The 16,535-nt window shown below is 39.0% G+C and overlaps 1 protein-coding gene across 1 annotated transcript in view; it reads left to right on the top strand.

Annotated features, from left to right (window-relative positions):
- The window catches only part of LOC138708548 (nose resistant to fluoxetine protein 6-like), a 48,429-nt gene extending 41,589 nt beyond the window's left edge, over positions 1-6,840 (top strand). Inside the window, exons 11-14 of the mRNA XM_069838664.1 lie at positions 674-863; positions 2,106-2,248; positions 4,420-4,534; positions 6,397-6,840. Of these exons, the coding sequence (XP_069694765.1) occupies positions 674-863; positions 2,106-2,248; positions 4,420-4,534; positions 6,397-6,461 (513 nt within the window). The 3' untranslated portion in view covers positions 6,462-6,840. The remainder of the gene's footprint in view (positions 1-673; positions 864-2,105; positions 2,249-4,419; positions 4,535-6,396) is intronic.
- The last annotated feature ends 9,695 nt before the right edge of the window (positions 6,841-16,535 follow it).

Consider the following 16,535-nt stretch of genomic DNA (forward strand, 5'->3'; position numbering starts at 1 on the left):
CCCCACCACTAACGTAGAGTGACGTTTCTCGACGTCCAATTACAAATCTTGCAAGAATTAACGATCATTCCTTTCGGAACAATGTCCACAAGCGGAAGCTTCGTAAACTCAAGGAAAATTGTCAAGATATTTCGTACTGAATGCTAAAATTTGAATTCCTTCTTCCATGTGAAATTCATTTCATTATACTTGCTATGAAAAGGTGGCTCAGAAACACAAGTTAGAAATTGTACTAGACTGCCAAAGATACACTTGAACATTCATTGTATCCCAATAAATTTAAAGAGGGTTGCTGATTTTCACAGTCTTAAGATTTGTTTCTTATGTTTGAACAGAGAGTAGAGATTTTTCTATCGATTTCTATCTTGAAATGTTTTCTTTATTACAATTATAATTCACTATATAGATCTGTTTGTTTTTAATTATAAATAATCTTGTACGTTTTTCCTTATAATGCAAACAATCATTATTTCCTAAAACAGTATTTTGCAGATGAATATACTAATTTCTTTCGTGAGCTGACTGTAGAGATTTGTACATGCCCAGAAACAGTAGTTGAATTCTTGCCGCATCTTTCGTTGCACAAAACAGTGGATAATGTAGGTATGTGTTCACTAAACTTATAGTTCAATGTGACCAAACACTGAGCTCTACTTATGACTCACTGTTTCAGCTTCAAATATCTGCAGGTTGGTTATTTACTGCGATGGCCCTTCTGGGTCCTCTCTTCGGCTTGCTACCCTTCCAGCAGCCAGATTATGTGTTCAACAACTTAGAGACTTCGCTATATAGCGGCCTGCACCGTCCAGTGTGGGCACTGGGAGTGGCGTGGCTCATCTTCGCCTGCGTGTCGGGATATGGAGGTAAAGACGCTTACGCTATATAAAAAAATACTGCAATCATATCTGTGTCGTGTGTTTAATTCCAAATGGGACAAGTAAGACACGAAATTCCATAGAGAGTTTTTCAGGAAAATGTAAAATTTCGCACTTTTGGCTGTATTTATTGTTTATGATTATGAAGGTGATAATTAAGCTTCTGATAAAGTAGCTGTATCAGGATAGGCATCTTTGGTCCGTGCGTTTTGTTTACAAACATTAAATAGTCGTTGTCTCCCAGCCAGTTCACTGATGTTTTAGCAAGGGGTTGGGGAGCTCTCTTCCCAGCAGTAGAGTTTTAAGGGGTTAGGTACAGCTTACAGCAATAAAATTTTGGAAATATTCAACATTTTTCCCTCCATTACTGTATCTTGTACAATAATGAAAATTAGTATGTGTAAAACACTGTGCTTCTGCTATATAAAAGAAATATTTGTACGATTTAAAAAAATTACTTACTTTTTTTTTTTTTTTCCCAGAAATTCAATTCCCTGTGCAGTGACGAAGTGTTTCCCACATATCTAAAAAAAACTATCCAACATTCTGTGATGAAATTTTTGTGCGTATTTATGCATGTCATATCTACAATATGGTGCACGATCACTTCTCTACCTTTAATAGATTGTCTGATAAAAATTAACATCTTTACCAAAAATGGTCAAATATTAGTATTTTCTTTTAACACAAAATAAAATAAATATGATTTATTAAGGAATATAGTTGAAAGAGCATGATATTGTAAGCATATGTTTCAGCAATAAAATAAAAGAGAGAGAGCATGAAGAAGTTAACAAGTTTGAGTTATGAGGGAAACGCTTCGTCACTGCACAATGAACTACCACCATTATGAATTTTGAAAGAAAATAAATATATATATTTTTTTTTAACGTAAAAATATTTTTTTCATATAGCAGAAGGACAGCGTTTCACACATACTAATTATTATTATTGTACAAGATACAGTAATGGAGGAAAAAAATGTTGAATATTTCCAAAACTGTTATTGCTGTAAGCTATACCTAATCCCTTAACTAGTGGAAGAGAGTAGTGTTTACTGAAGCAAGTCAAGGCTCTATCCTATACAGCTATACAGTCTATCGTGATACAGCTACTTTGTCCGAACCTTGATGATAATGAATAAAGCTATGAGACAATTATGTGGTTCATATTATCTGTCTGAAATACAGCCTGACACTTGCCTTGTTATAATGATACTGTGAATTTTAGGCCCGGTTAATTCCTTGCTGTCTTGGAAAGGGTTCCATCCGTTCAGTCGTCTGTCATACTCCATCTACCTCGTGCACTACATTTTCAGTCTGGCCCGCCACATGACGCTGAGGACGCCGCTGTACTTCAATGACATGGATGTGGTAAGCGTTACAAGTAATTTTCAACCAGAGAATACAAAGGTCGCTCGTTAAATTAAAAGACTGCATTTTCCTAGTCTTTCAGTTATTTATTTAAACCTTCATAAGAACGTAACATGTTTAAACATATTAAGCATATAAGAAGAAAAAAGTTAAATGAACGATGACGGTGCCTGCGCTCATCCAGTCTTGCCAACTCAATTCTTTAAAAAAACCGCTATCAAACAGTGCACAAACCGCTAAATTGTTTTCCTGTCAATGTAAAATGAAATTATTTTGCCGCTGTGAGTGCCAAAAATACCCGCTAAATTCCTTTATCAGCAATACAAATTTCATAAACTTTACCCGCTAAACGAACACAGAAAAACGCCAGATATAGCGGGAAAACCGCTGAATTGGCGACACTGTGCTCATCACATTAAAGACAAAAATAACGTCTATAGCTGATAAAGAACCTGGAAAAAAAATGATTACACTTAAAAAGTTTCCACCACTTCGGAAAACAGCAGATGCATCCTTAAGCAAATGCCTGACACCCAAATTGATATCAATTATTACAAATGACATTTCGAACTAAAATTCATAGAGAAATCTATAAATATGATTGAAATAGGCCTAAAACCACAATATTAATATATGTCATAATTTGGGGAAAAATGTAGGCAATGTAACTTTTATTCTCCTTAATTCACCTTACAACAATGTGACTTTTATTTATACCTTTAACCACACACCCGTCAACAATGTGTATTCTACTCAACACAGCAACACAGTAGTCGCTATTGCACTCAACACAGCGACAATGGCAATTCACGTGTATTATTGAGAAGAACAACAATGTACTCCTAATTTCAATTAACGTTCATAAAGCACTATGTAGAAAACAAAACTGGCATTTCTCAGTTCATAGTTCGTTCGCCTTGGCTAGTTCTTCTAGCTCATTCACTCAAGTTCACTGTGCGTCGAACCCAAGCCTTCCAGATACAGTTCACTGCACCTCGAAACCAAGCCTGCCAGATACAGTTCACTGCACTTCGAACCCAATCCTTCCACACGCGGTTCCCTGCACGTCGAACCCAGCCCTCCAGATGCGGTTTCTTGCACGTCGAACCTAAGACCTCCGGGTACGTTGCACTCGCCTGGATACTGCCACAGTTACAGACTCACTCAAGTTCACTGCACGTCGAACTCAGGTTCACCTTGCTCCAAGACTTGAAGACTAACTAGCTAACTCTCTCGCAACTGACTTACTGACTGCACTCGCGGTGTTATTTATTTAACACGATCGTCTAGAATGTTCTGCGTCGCGAAACATCTGGACCTCAATAACAATTCACTTCCAGGCGCTTCCTTACCTCCCTCCGCTCCCCCGCGCTGTCCCGTAGCCTTGTTTCCCCTCTCTCCGCGCCGCGTCCCATCGCCCAGCGAAGCTCGAGCCTCGCCTCCCGCGCCTTCCTTTCCGCTGGACGTATAATCTCGTAAGCAACGGCGCGTACACTCCCGAGGCAACCAGCCACGACTAGAATGTTCCAGACGGGTGCCACAATAAATACTTACGTTAGACTTTCAGTTTCGTAACAAATTCATAGCGGAGTAAGACGATGCTGTGGCCTATCTCCATTACTTTTCATTGTAACTATTAAGAGTACAGGTGAAAAACAATCAGTCACAATTCTCTTCAGGGTGATATGATCTAATTCAATATATTACTGCAAAATTTATTGTGTTTCTAATAAAAAAGTAGAAAAGAATGACTGTATCTGTGGTGATAATTCTCCTTTATTTAATACTCTAGGGTGAAACCTAACCACTTCCCCTCCTCCCATTACTAAATATACCTTTATTTCCCAGTAGTAAGGGAACACGCTCCCCGCCGATGCAAGCACGACACTCAGGAAAGTGTACGCCGGCGTTCAGCTGTAATATAATTTCCTCTTAAAATGAAAGCACTGTACAATCGTACTATATTTTCTTTAATAAGTTCCTGCGAAGTGAAGAGTGCGAAAGAACTTTTACCACCGTAGTATTACAAATTTTATCTTCAAAATATAATCAGTAGACAGAAATAAATTAAATTGTTCAGAAAACCAATGGACACATCTTTTCGCCGAGTTTGAATTCATATTTAATTATCGAATACAATTTTCTGTATAACGTTCGATTTCTCCTTCTAGGTAACACAGTTCTTCGGAGAGTTCGTCTTCACAATCATATTGTCTGCCATATTGTCGCTAGTGTTCGAGTTCCCATTTATAGCGATCGAGAGACATATCTTTAGTCGACCTACAGGTGAGTTCCAAAACGTTTCTGCATTAACAATAATCGTGTTTCAATGTCGTATTAACTTCAGTATGGTTCAGTGCGATTCCTTGGTCTTTATGACCGCTGCTTCCGAAAGTAATGTATATTGTATTTTTTAAACGCCACAAAGGATAGTAAAATTAAATTCACAAATGTAATTCAGACAATATTATTCACTTACTGTTACTTCTCCTCAAACATCTCCTTGTTCTGCACACTTTGCTCAGCGCCCACAAGTCTATATTCCTAACATGTAATGTGGTGTCCTCGAAGGCCGTTCCGCACTGCAACACACTAAATCTAAGGCAGGTTCTTAAAGGAAGAGTAAAATGTCCGACACTAGATCTCAGACACCAAGTTTCAGTCTTAAGACGGCAGTAGAGCAGTGTCACTAGCCGTATTAACACGGAAACTAGGTGTCTGAAATCTGTAGTCGCGTCGCTGTTATTTCCGGCGTGACTTCTCCCCTTTGTTTACGCCTTAGGAAGTGACGGCTCTATAAAGTCTAGGTAGGTAGTATCGTTCGCCATTTTTTTCTTTCGTTGTCGCACTGTTAAACATTATCATGTCGTAGCTCGTATGATGTTTGATTATATTTAAACGCACTGTAATTGAACAAATAATTGAGCGACAAATAACATCCTCGTGTGCTTTCTGCGAACAACAACGAAAGAACCAAAATGGCGGGCGATTATATTATTTATCGAGCCTTAGGAAGTGCATAATGTCATCAGCAGCGAATGACAAGTCGCACACGTTTAAATATAGCCGATCTGCAACGTGATTGGCTGCCGGAAATAAGAGCGACGGGACTACAGTGTCGGAAGAATGTTATGTTGTATTTCATTTTGATTTCTATTTTTTTTAATTAGTTTTGTAAGTGGGCTAGTCTCTGAACCCAAGTTTGTCCCATTCTGATGTCGCTAGAGCTTAATTTAATTTAATTTGTAAAGTACACACTTCTTGACAGAAATATTTCTTTATTACTTCCTTTAATTAATGTATCGATCTAATTATATATTGTCATATACAGTATTTCCGAGGTCGTGTTACAAACTTTCAGGGATGATGGCGAAGGGCACATGTATAAATGTGAGATAAGGAACCACCTCGGAAACACTCTGTATAGCACTTAGTCTATGCGTTTATGTGGTTAAAGAGTAGCTTCACAGACAATTCTAATTTAGTAGTAGCAATCCCACTTAAAGTTGTCATTCTCCATTAATAATAATAATAATAATAATAATAATAATAATAATAATATTATTATTATTATTATTATTACTATTATTACTTACAAACTTACTTACAAATGGCTTTTAAGGAATCTGCAAGTCTGACCAGGTGGCCCGGGTTCGAATTCCGGTCGGGCAAGTTACCTGGTTGAAGTTTTTTCCGGGGCTTTCCTTCAACCCAATATGAGCAAATACTGGGTAACTACCGGTGCTGGACCCCGGACTCATTTCACCGGTATTATCACCTTCATTTCATTCAGACGCTAAATAACCTGAGATGTTGATACAACGTCGTAAAAAACCCAATAAAGAAAAAGAAAGAAAGGATGTTTTATTAGCGTAAAAAAAGTTTTTGCTCTGTGTAAAATAGTTCCACAAATGTTGTCAATTAAGATAACTGCATACTCGTAGCTCAGGGTAGATGTATGAGTCTTCTTAATATAACAATTCAGAAAATCACCTCGAAATATTTGGTATCAAAAAGTAGGTCTGTATTGCCGTTAAAGTTCAGTCACTGATTTTCCCATTACGCAATAATTTCGCTTTCTAATCATGTAAAACAAAAATGTAAAATAACTTCATCAACTTGACAATCATACAATTTTTATGTTTCAGATGGAGCGAAGAGGACTGCGAAGGCTGAAACAATCAACATTTCGAAAAGCCAATCTGCTGAATAAGACAATGTGAACCAGGCTTTCTCGATCGATGCCACTGATAAGTCGAGTACACAGTCTGGATAGCAGAATTTTTCCCTGGGGCTAATGAAAACCAATTTCTTCGCTAGAATTCTCATTTCTACGGGAAGAGTATTTACAGAAACACCAAAAACAAAACACACAGTATTCACAAGGATAAAAAAAGACAAAGAAATAAGAGAAGAGAGTTTAGAAGAACATTGCAACAGTGATAGATTTCCGTAGAATATTAACGTGCGCTTATATTGTAGATGAGAATTTTTCAAACTAATTCTCATCGTCAGCGTCATTGATATTGACACATTGTATTTTATATTATTATATTGACGAGGCCTCTTGTACTATTCTATCTTCAGACCAATAAAGAATACGAATATGAATCATCATCATCATGCAAATCTGGCTTTCAGGTAGAAGGTCCCTGTGAAGCAGGCTTGAATAATTTCTAAGGGAAAAATTGTTCCGGGCCGGGTATCGATCCCGGGACCCTTCGCTTAGCGCACGAATGCTTTACCGACTGAGCTTCTACCTGAAAGTCAGATTCGCACAATATATTCGTTACTGTAGGTACGTTAACAGAAAGCCACAATTTAAGCCACACAGAATTGTGTGCGCTCGAAGTTGGGTTCTGGCGTCTTGTCATCCCACTTGATATAAACTATATGGATGTGGATATAAAGAGAAGAATTGTGACCCACACTTGTAGCTGATTTCAGAGCCTTGTTCACAGTGGCAGCACGATAGACTGGTAACTAAGGCTTTCGCGGTTCGAATCCTGCCTGGGAAGGAAACTTTTTTTTGTTCCTTATTCAAATTTATTCCCAATACTTTTCGATTGCAGCGATATTTTACTAGGTACTTAATTAACTTATTGTGTGAGTGAATGATATGTAATGTCTTAAATGTTTGTGTTGTATCGGAGGTGGCCCTGGCATTGAGCTGATCCCTCATCCGGGGAGGCCCTCCATGTCCTTGTGTGGTCAAAAAAGTATGTATGCGATCCATAGCTTAATACCTCTCCCGACAGGTCGCAGCCCTGTAAGGCCCGGGTGACGTGGGTCGTGTAAATGCACCTAGAAGGGAGAGGTTAAACTGAGAGAAAGAAAGAAAGAAAAAAGAAAGAAAGAAAGAAAGAAAGAAAGAAAGAAAGAAAGAAAGAAAGTAAGAAAGAAAGAATTAACATATTGTGACAGCAACGTGAGATTCGATCTCACGACCGACGGAGGAGAGGCTAAGTCGGCCGTGTTTTGGGCGGGTTGCGCGCGCATCTGCTTCCTGGAGCGTCTGCATGCTGAGAGGTAAGAGGGGCGGTGTACTACGACGAAGCGGCGAGGGAAGGTTGCGCGCGCATCTGCTGCTTGCCGAGAGAGGTCCAGAAGTCCGTCGAAGTGGAAAAATCCCGAGCTCGAACTTTCTCGGCTACGTCGCTGTGGTTATAAATTACGTACGCGAGTGAACGACAGCGATTCAGTCAGTCAGTAAGCCAGTGTTGTTACAGGCAAATTTAGACAGTAAGCGAGTTAGTCTTGTGTAGCAGTGAAGCAAGCTTCGAGACCAGAACGCGACTTGAGTTGTGTCCGTAACTGTGGAGCCTGAAGCCCGGAGTTCGAGTGCAGTGGACCGCAGTTGGGGCACCTGAGTTTGAAGTTCAGCGGATCGTCTCCGAAGGTCTGGGGTTCGAGATTCAGTGAACGCGAGTGACTGAGCTAGAAGAATTAGCCAAGACAAACGAGGTGTGAACTGAGAACTGACAGTTCTGTGTTGTAAATAGTGCTTTGGGAATATTAGTTAAGATTAACAGTTCATTGTCGTTCTTCATAGTCCAAGTAAATTGTCATTGTCGTTTGTGGAGTGCAATAACGAACGCTGTGTTGCTGTGCGGAGAGCAAATCCCATTGTTGACGGGAGTGAAATTAAATTGTAGATAGTGATAATTATTGTTGAGATAATAAAATTACATTGTTTTTCAGTATAAAATTTACAATATTATTCCCAGAACCAGTTTATTTTCTAATGGATTTCGAAATGGGCTAAGTAATCAGTCTAAACTACAACAATTTCAATAGATTACTCGCTCTCTTGTGAATGCGGGCGTGGCATGCGCAGTGGCTCATTTCGGGGACTTTGATTATTCCGTCGGTCCGCTTTTTTGCCACTACTGTACATAATGATGTATTGAAATTTTGTTGGTTTATTTACATTAAATGGTAATAAATATAGCCTATGTTTAGAAGTACTGCATAGGTTTTTCCTCGCTTCATTGCATATAAGTTTACAGAATAAAATGTAAAAAGTATTGATGCTAATAGCGTACTCTTTACGAATTCTGTCTAAAAATTGTAAAGATATGTCGTCTATAAATTTTCAGTGGTTAAGCCGAGGAAAAGTTCTATCCAGGTTCTTTGAATTGTGTGAAGAGAGTCAAGTTGGAAGTTCACTTTGCCTGCAAATATATCCTGAGTACGAATATTTGCGGCGCAAATTATTTCTATATTTGGCAGTAAGCACGTATGTGAGAAATTTTCCTCGCTTATGAACCTCACAAAACCAAGACTAATACCAAGATTATCAGAAGATAATAAGCGTGCTATGCTACGTCATTCTGCAGGAAACTTAATTTCGCGGGACATAAGAAGGTTGGTGTCGGGTAAAACAAGAAGAAACGCTTCTGTATTAGACGAGAAGTCAGGAATTTAAATTTGTTTCTAGAAATGTGCTGTTCATATGATAAGTACATTATTAAGTGTGTAACAGTTACATAGTTAATTAGGTAGCTCTCACTATCTAAAACCTCGAAGATAAAAAAATATACTACTTTTATTATTTGTTGCAATCTTATTATTTCATTTTTCCGTATGCACAATGTCCTGTAATTTCTTTAATTTTTGTATTAGTAAATCAGGAAAAAAATGTTTTATACTAGTTGGATTATTAGATAAATATATAAAAATTAATTATATTCTAGCTATTATCTAAAACTATATAAGTTAAGGAGAAGCTATGTATGTTATTTATTGTAGCCTGGTATTTTATAATTCATTTCATTTATTAGAGAGGTACACTCTACAAAACATGTTCTGATTTGTTGTTGTCTTGTATGAATGTAACACGTTATTTATTATTTAGAAACAGTTTAATTCATCATGCAGTGACAGGCCAATAGACTTCACTTTGTTCACCACTTCTTATTCTCTGCTGCTGTCTCCAGAATAGATTCATTGAGCGTATTCCTAATCTCAGCGCTGAGCAATCTGATGGCATCACGGTGTTCAGAATTTCACCGATGGCATTACTGATGTTCCACCGTTGTTGCACCGGTGTCGCACCGGTGCCATCAGCTTGCAGAGGTGGTGGCAGTCTCCATCAGCCGCCATCTGTGAATCTGATTAGTTCTTGTATAGGGCGGGAATCTATTTGAAATATCAGACATGACAACCAGCATTCACCAAATGATATAATGTAACGTGAAATCACACAGAGAAAAATAACCAACTTGCAATCAAAAGGAGCAAATCTTCAGTTTGTTTACTAAGGAATTAATCTGAGTTCGCAAGATTTGTAGGCGCAAACTCCTTGTTACTGCAGCTATGTGTTTCAAAATATATAATAGGGATTCCAGTAAATTATTAAGAAATAAAGAAGAACACCAGGAAGCAAATTATGAGGGTACATGGGTGTAAGAGAAAAGAGTATAAAATAAAAAGTAACTGGTCTCTCAACAACCACAAAAACTTTTATAATTAAATCAAACGCTCACACAAAATAATTAATGGTTGAACGAAAAAAGAGAGAGAGAAGAGAGAGATAATGATGCGGGAAGTTATGTGCAGAGAAGTGTCAAAAAATCCCGGACCGACCCTTGTACCTGATTTCAGAGTCACAGATTCAAATTTTGCTAGTCACAAAACACATCCATCTTGTTTAATTAATTGTAACAATGAAATTTATTGCATTTGTTTGATTCTTACCGTCTTTTGTATCCTTCAGTGCCTCAAACTTACAGACGAAAAAACTTTTATAGAGTTTTATTTCCTTCTGGCATCAATATTGCATTTATACTTCTATTCTGCAAAGATAACTGAATATTTTTACATTAAATAGAAGTACATACCTCTGGCTTCACTATCCATATTGAAATTATCTCAGTTTTACACGATACACAGGACTGGATTCTTTTGTATCAGCTACAAGGTTCGGTCTGGTTTTTATTGCCCCAATGGCTGACATAATTTTCTGTTTCAGTGCTGTGTTCTCCACATTTGGCATTGTGGTCGCCATAAGCACGGCCTAAGACATAATGAATAAAGGTAAAGTACAATTTTAACCTCCTTAACTCACGAAATGTTTAATGTATTTTCGCTTTTATTCCAACTCATTTGTGTGGCGTACATCTTATCAAATTAAGTTAAATAAAATGTTATCTAACAATAAGTACAAGCAAGCAGTTTTCAAAAATGTCCAAGAACAACCTAAGACATCTTAGCTAATCACTACAGTGACACGATATTAAAAAACGACAACCTAATTTGATATCCTTGCTCCTAATGCAAGCTCTTTTGGGTGAATTTTTGTATTTTAGAAATAAATTAATCATTTCAGTGGAATTTTTATTTCCAAAATCATTTACTGGAAGCCCGGTAGCGTCGCAGTTAAGGCATAACGCTGCAAGGCGGAAGTTGCGGGTTCGATTCCCGATGGAGTCATCAATTTTTCCATTGATCTATCCTTCCGGCCGCTCTATGCCCCTGGTTCTACTAAGTTTCTAATAAATGAATGAGTGAATGAATGAATGAACAAATATGAATAAATAAATAAATTGATTGATTAATTAATTAATAAACATACAAATAAAATAACCAAATATATAAATAAAATAAATACAATGAATATGCTACTGGAGCTAAATGACAGCTAAGAGCAGTATGGAATGAAGATAATGAAAACAAGACAATTAAATTTTTCTCTTCTCTTTTTGTTCATAAATTTTTTTCCTTTGCGCTTTGTTTATACGTGGTACAGTCATTAAGTCCTAATACTGAGCGCATAGTGGCGTTGTGGTGCACTATAGCGCATAGGTGGCGCCATGGTATGATACCTTGTCAGTTAGTCTCTCGACCCAACAAGAGACAGTTGAGTGCATCCACTGTAAGCAGAACTACGGTCTTTGTTGTGACGGTGATTTGAATGCGCGCGTCGGAACTCGAGTATGTTGCAGTTTGAGTAACGGGCAAACGTCACGTTCTGTCAGAAATTAGGCGAAACTACTATAACCGATCATAACTGGAGACGAAACATGGTGTTTCCTTTACGATCCGCAACTGAAGCGACAATCCGCCACCTGGAAAACGCCATTATTTCCACGACAGAAAAATCCGCAACAAGACAGGTCAAAAGGCAAGGTGATGCTTTAACAGTTTTTTTATTCAAATGGAATTGTTCACATAGAATTCATCCCACAAGGTGCAACTGTAAACAAGATCCTCTACAAAGAGATTCTTGGCCGTTTAAGCAATTCAATTCGTCGTAAGCGTCCTGAGCTTTGACATAGGAAGAATTGGCTGTTGCTACACGACAACGCCCCTGCACATCGCTCCATCCTTGTCCAAGAGGAACTTGCAAGGCAACAGGTCGCTGTTTTGCCACACCCTCCGTACTCACCTGATCTCGCACCATGCGATTTTTTTTCTCTTTCCCCTCATGAAATGAATCCTAGGAGGGCGTAATTTTTATGCGGCCGAAAAGGTCATGACTGCCACAAGAGAAGCCGTACGGCATCTTCCTGCCAACATCTTTCAGCGGTGCTTCCAGCAGCTACACCAACGTTGGCAGACGTGCATAGCGGCCAACGGCGACTATATTGAGGGAGGATGTCGATCTGTTTAAGTGTACGCCGTATCACGCGGCATCTTCTGAGACATCCAGATTCTTGTGGGTGCCTACCCTTCAGGCGTCAGTGTCAGAACTTAATGACTGTACCACGTATATGTTCATATATATTAAATAATTATTACGTATCCAGGAAATTTAGTAACGCAAGTTATTGTAATAATTACTGCCTTTATTCGCTGCATGCGCATGTACATCCCTGATGGCTATGCAGTGCTTGCGCTATGCGCTTGTGATCAAGGTCGAGTTCTTCTACAGTGATGGAGAGCTAATATCGTCTCATCACTGTTGTAGAGTATTTGAGTATAGTACTGGGGCGACGATGTAAAAATGAATGACAACGGGAATACTGTTAGAGTCAATCCTACATAGAAAAGGAGGAAAGAGTATAATTATAGAAGAATTATTTTGTAGATATAGACACGGAAATATTACTGGAATTGGTTTTCTACAGAAAATGGTCTAATATTATCAAAGAAAGTGACCTAGATATTAAACAATTCATTACTGGCACTGGAACAAATATTTTAAATTCTGAAAAGTATCAATTATCGGTACAACCATTTTTACGAGAGTAGCATTTTTAACCATACCTATCAATATACAGAGAATCCTAAGCCTCTACAAAATGGGAAGGGAAATTGCTACGGCTCGTGTTAAACTGACCGCCGCGCACAACTGATGCATCCCGAAACTGAGGCCGCGCTCAACTGATGCATCACAAAACTGATCGCCGAGCTCAACTGATGCATCACAAAACTAACCGCCGCGCTCAACTGATGCATCACAAATCTGACCGCCACGTTCAACTGATGCATCCCAAAACTGACCGCCGCGCTCAACTGATGCATCACAAAACTGACCGCCGCGCTCAACTGATGTATCACAAAACTGACCGCCGCTCTCAACTGATGTATCACAAAACTGACTGCCGCGCTCAACTGATGCATCACAAAACTGACCGCCGCGCTCAACTGATGCATCACAAAACTGACCGCCGCTCTCAACTGATGCATCACAAAACTGACCGCCGCGCTCAACAGATGCATCACAAAACTGACCGCCGCTCTCAACTCATGCATCCTAAAACATGATCGCCGCGCGCAATTGATGCATCCTGAAACTGACCGCCGCGCTCAATTGATGCATCCCAAAACTGACCGCCGCTCTCAACTGATGCATCCTAAAACTGACCGCCGCTCTCAACTGATGCATCCTACAACTGACCGCCGCGCTCAACTGATGCATCACAAAACTGACCGCCACTCTCAACTGATGCACCCAAAAACTGACCGCCGCGCTCAACAGATGCATCACAAAACTGACCGCCGCGCTCAACTATTGCATCCCAAAACTGACCGCCGCGCTCAACTGATGCATCCTAAAACTGACCGCCGCGCTCAACTGATGCATCCCAAAACTGACCGCCGCGCTCAACTGATGCATCCTAAAACTGACCGCCGCTCTCAACTGACGCATCACAAAACTGACCGCCGCGCTCAGCTGATGCATGCTAAAACTGATTGACACGCTCAACTGATGCATCCCAAAACTGACCGCCGCGCTCAACCGATGCATCCCAAAACTGACCGCCGCGCTCAACAGATGCATCCTAAAACTGACCGCCGCTCTCAATTGATGGATCACACAACTGACCGCCGCGCTCAACTGACGCATCCTAAAACTGACCGCCGCGCTCAACTGACGCATCCTAAAACTGACCGCCGCGCTCAACTGACGCATCCTAAAACTGATCGCCGCGCTCAACTGATGCATCCCAAAATTGACCGCCCGCTCAACTGATGAATTAAGTTGACGTAAAATTTTCCCTTTGTACTTTACTGATGAACTTCCTTTTGAGAGGTCCACAGGTTCATTAGGGTTTGCCCAAGCACCCTTGGCACCCCCTGTAAGCTCCTGTATAATTATCATGTATTTCCTTTCTTGTCCTCTGGTTGAGTGGAAGAGAAGGCTTCATGGCCTTAACTTTGCCAGAATAAATAAGTTACGTTAATTAAAATGCAGTTGCTACTTCCATGGGAATCCAAAGCTTTTTCCAGAGAGTATTCGACATTAATATAAATTATTTAACTTATAAATTACTAAAAGATGTATCAATTTACGCATATATTTCCGAACTGTTATTTCTGTAGGTTGTTGAAAAAGATGGGAGATATAAAAGTGACCGATGCTTAAATCCATTTCATCGCCGTCATGAATTATTACATCTTAGGAATGTAAGGAAAATCTATTTGTCACAAGTTAGGCATTTCTGAGAATAAGAGGGAAGACGCAACATCATGTTCCATTTGCCGAAAGAAACTGTTGGATTTTGACGTATCTATTCCTTCTGTGCACGAGAATGTTAGTGAAATAGTTACAGGGAATAACACAAGGTTAACTAAGTAGCTAGCGTCGCCAGATACTGACTACATGACTTCCCTTGCAGCATTATCTCCCCGCTGTTATCCGCAATGCGAGGACGCCAGGAAATTTTCCTCTCAATTGTTTTGCTTCATGGTACCATAATTTTTATAACTGATATTTGCACGGAGTTATGCAGTAGTAGACCAACCGGCAATTTGAAGAAATTGAGACATTTGCACAAATCTGTTGTTGACTGGATTATTTAACTTGGAAAAATTAAGAATTCGATATCTCAATTTTGCTGTTATTTATAAGTAAAATTATTTTTATGTATAACATTTATTTATTTTGCTTTGATATCAGATAAACTGCTGGTCTGTTATTAAAAATGGGTTGATCTTTTTTTTAGTATTATCTGTGCTTTTTTTTTTTTGTAATACTGTGAATGTCAGAATACTTCCTGCATAAAATGTTTAATAAAAATCAGCTTTATTTCAATGGTCAGTATCTCGAGAACAGGTTTTTGGCGGTTGGTCTCTTATTGCATAACTCCGTCCATTTATTAGACTGCTGTTACTTAAAGTACTCAAGTTCATACTTTTTTCATATTGGAACAAAGATGAAACTAATATTTTTATCATTACCACTTTAATATGCTACAGGGTGATTCAGGACATTGAAGCAAACTCTGGGGATCCACAGCTCTCGAATTGAGGATCATTTTTCGTAAAAAATCTTGTTCTCCGATGCCTCGTGTAAGAGCTATGCAACATCGAAAAAAAAGACAGATATTTACAGTTAATTATGGAATGAATAATTTACTTATTTCTTCAATTACCCTTGCGGACAAGCTACCAGTGTCCTGTCATTTTGCTGCCCCGTTTGAATGGAGCGATCTTCGGAACACGCTTCTGCTGCTCATGGAGAATGTACCCTTCACGATGTGAGGAGACATGTGATTCGACATAACGTTCTAAAGCACATCAACCTGGTTGTACGTGCACATCTCCAACAACACCTAGGGGAAGCAATGGATAGGGAGAGCCGGACCTGTTGCGTGGCCAGCGTGATCACCCGCCTTCACACCCTTAATATATTTTTTTCTTTTGAGATATGTGAAGTAATACATCACTCGAATTGACACCAGAGAGGAACCGACTATGCGATTATTAGCTGCTTTTGATCAAATTCGACACAGGCCGATAACCACTGCTACGACGGTGTAATGAATGTAAACAGGTTCAAGGTAGACACTTTGAACACCTGTACTAAGCAAACATACTTGAAAAACAATTCATTTCATTTATTTAGGCCTATTGTTCATGTCACTAAAACCTGTCTTTGTTTCGATGTCGCTTAGCTCCTAAACGAGGCATCGGAGAACATGGATTCTTTTACGAAAAATGATCCTCATTGCGAGATTCATCGATCCCCAGAGTTTGTTGTAGAGGTACTGAATCACCCTGTAGGCCTATGTTGAAATAATCCAAATGAACTCCTATATTCATCTCTAGCCAGCGTATGTTTTCAGCATGAAAATGACACCGTATCCAATTTCTCATCTCTAAGGATAATTGAAATATCAGCCTCGAAATTAGCCGTTTTTTCGTTTATGCGATAAATTTAGGGAATATCTTTTTTATATTTTGTATAATATTTATTTTGACTCTATTCTACACGTACATAAAGATTCTTAGTTCTTAAATAACCCTTGGTTAATATTTTACCTTTTTGTGCGATTTGATGTGGAATATCCTGTATGTAAGACTTCAAATTCTGTCGTCGATTTGCAAAAGGGGACAC

This window comes from Periplaneta americana, chromosome 11 (genome assembly GCF_040183065.1).
Source record: "Periplaneta americana isolate PAMFEO1 chromosome 11, P.americana_PAMFEO1_priV1, whole genome shotgun sequence".
NCBI classification, from domain to species: Eukaryota; Metazoa; Arthropoda; class Insecta; order Blattodea; family Blattidae; genus Periplaneta; species Periplaneta americana.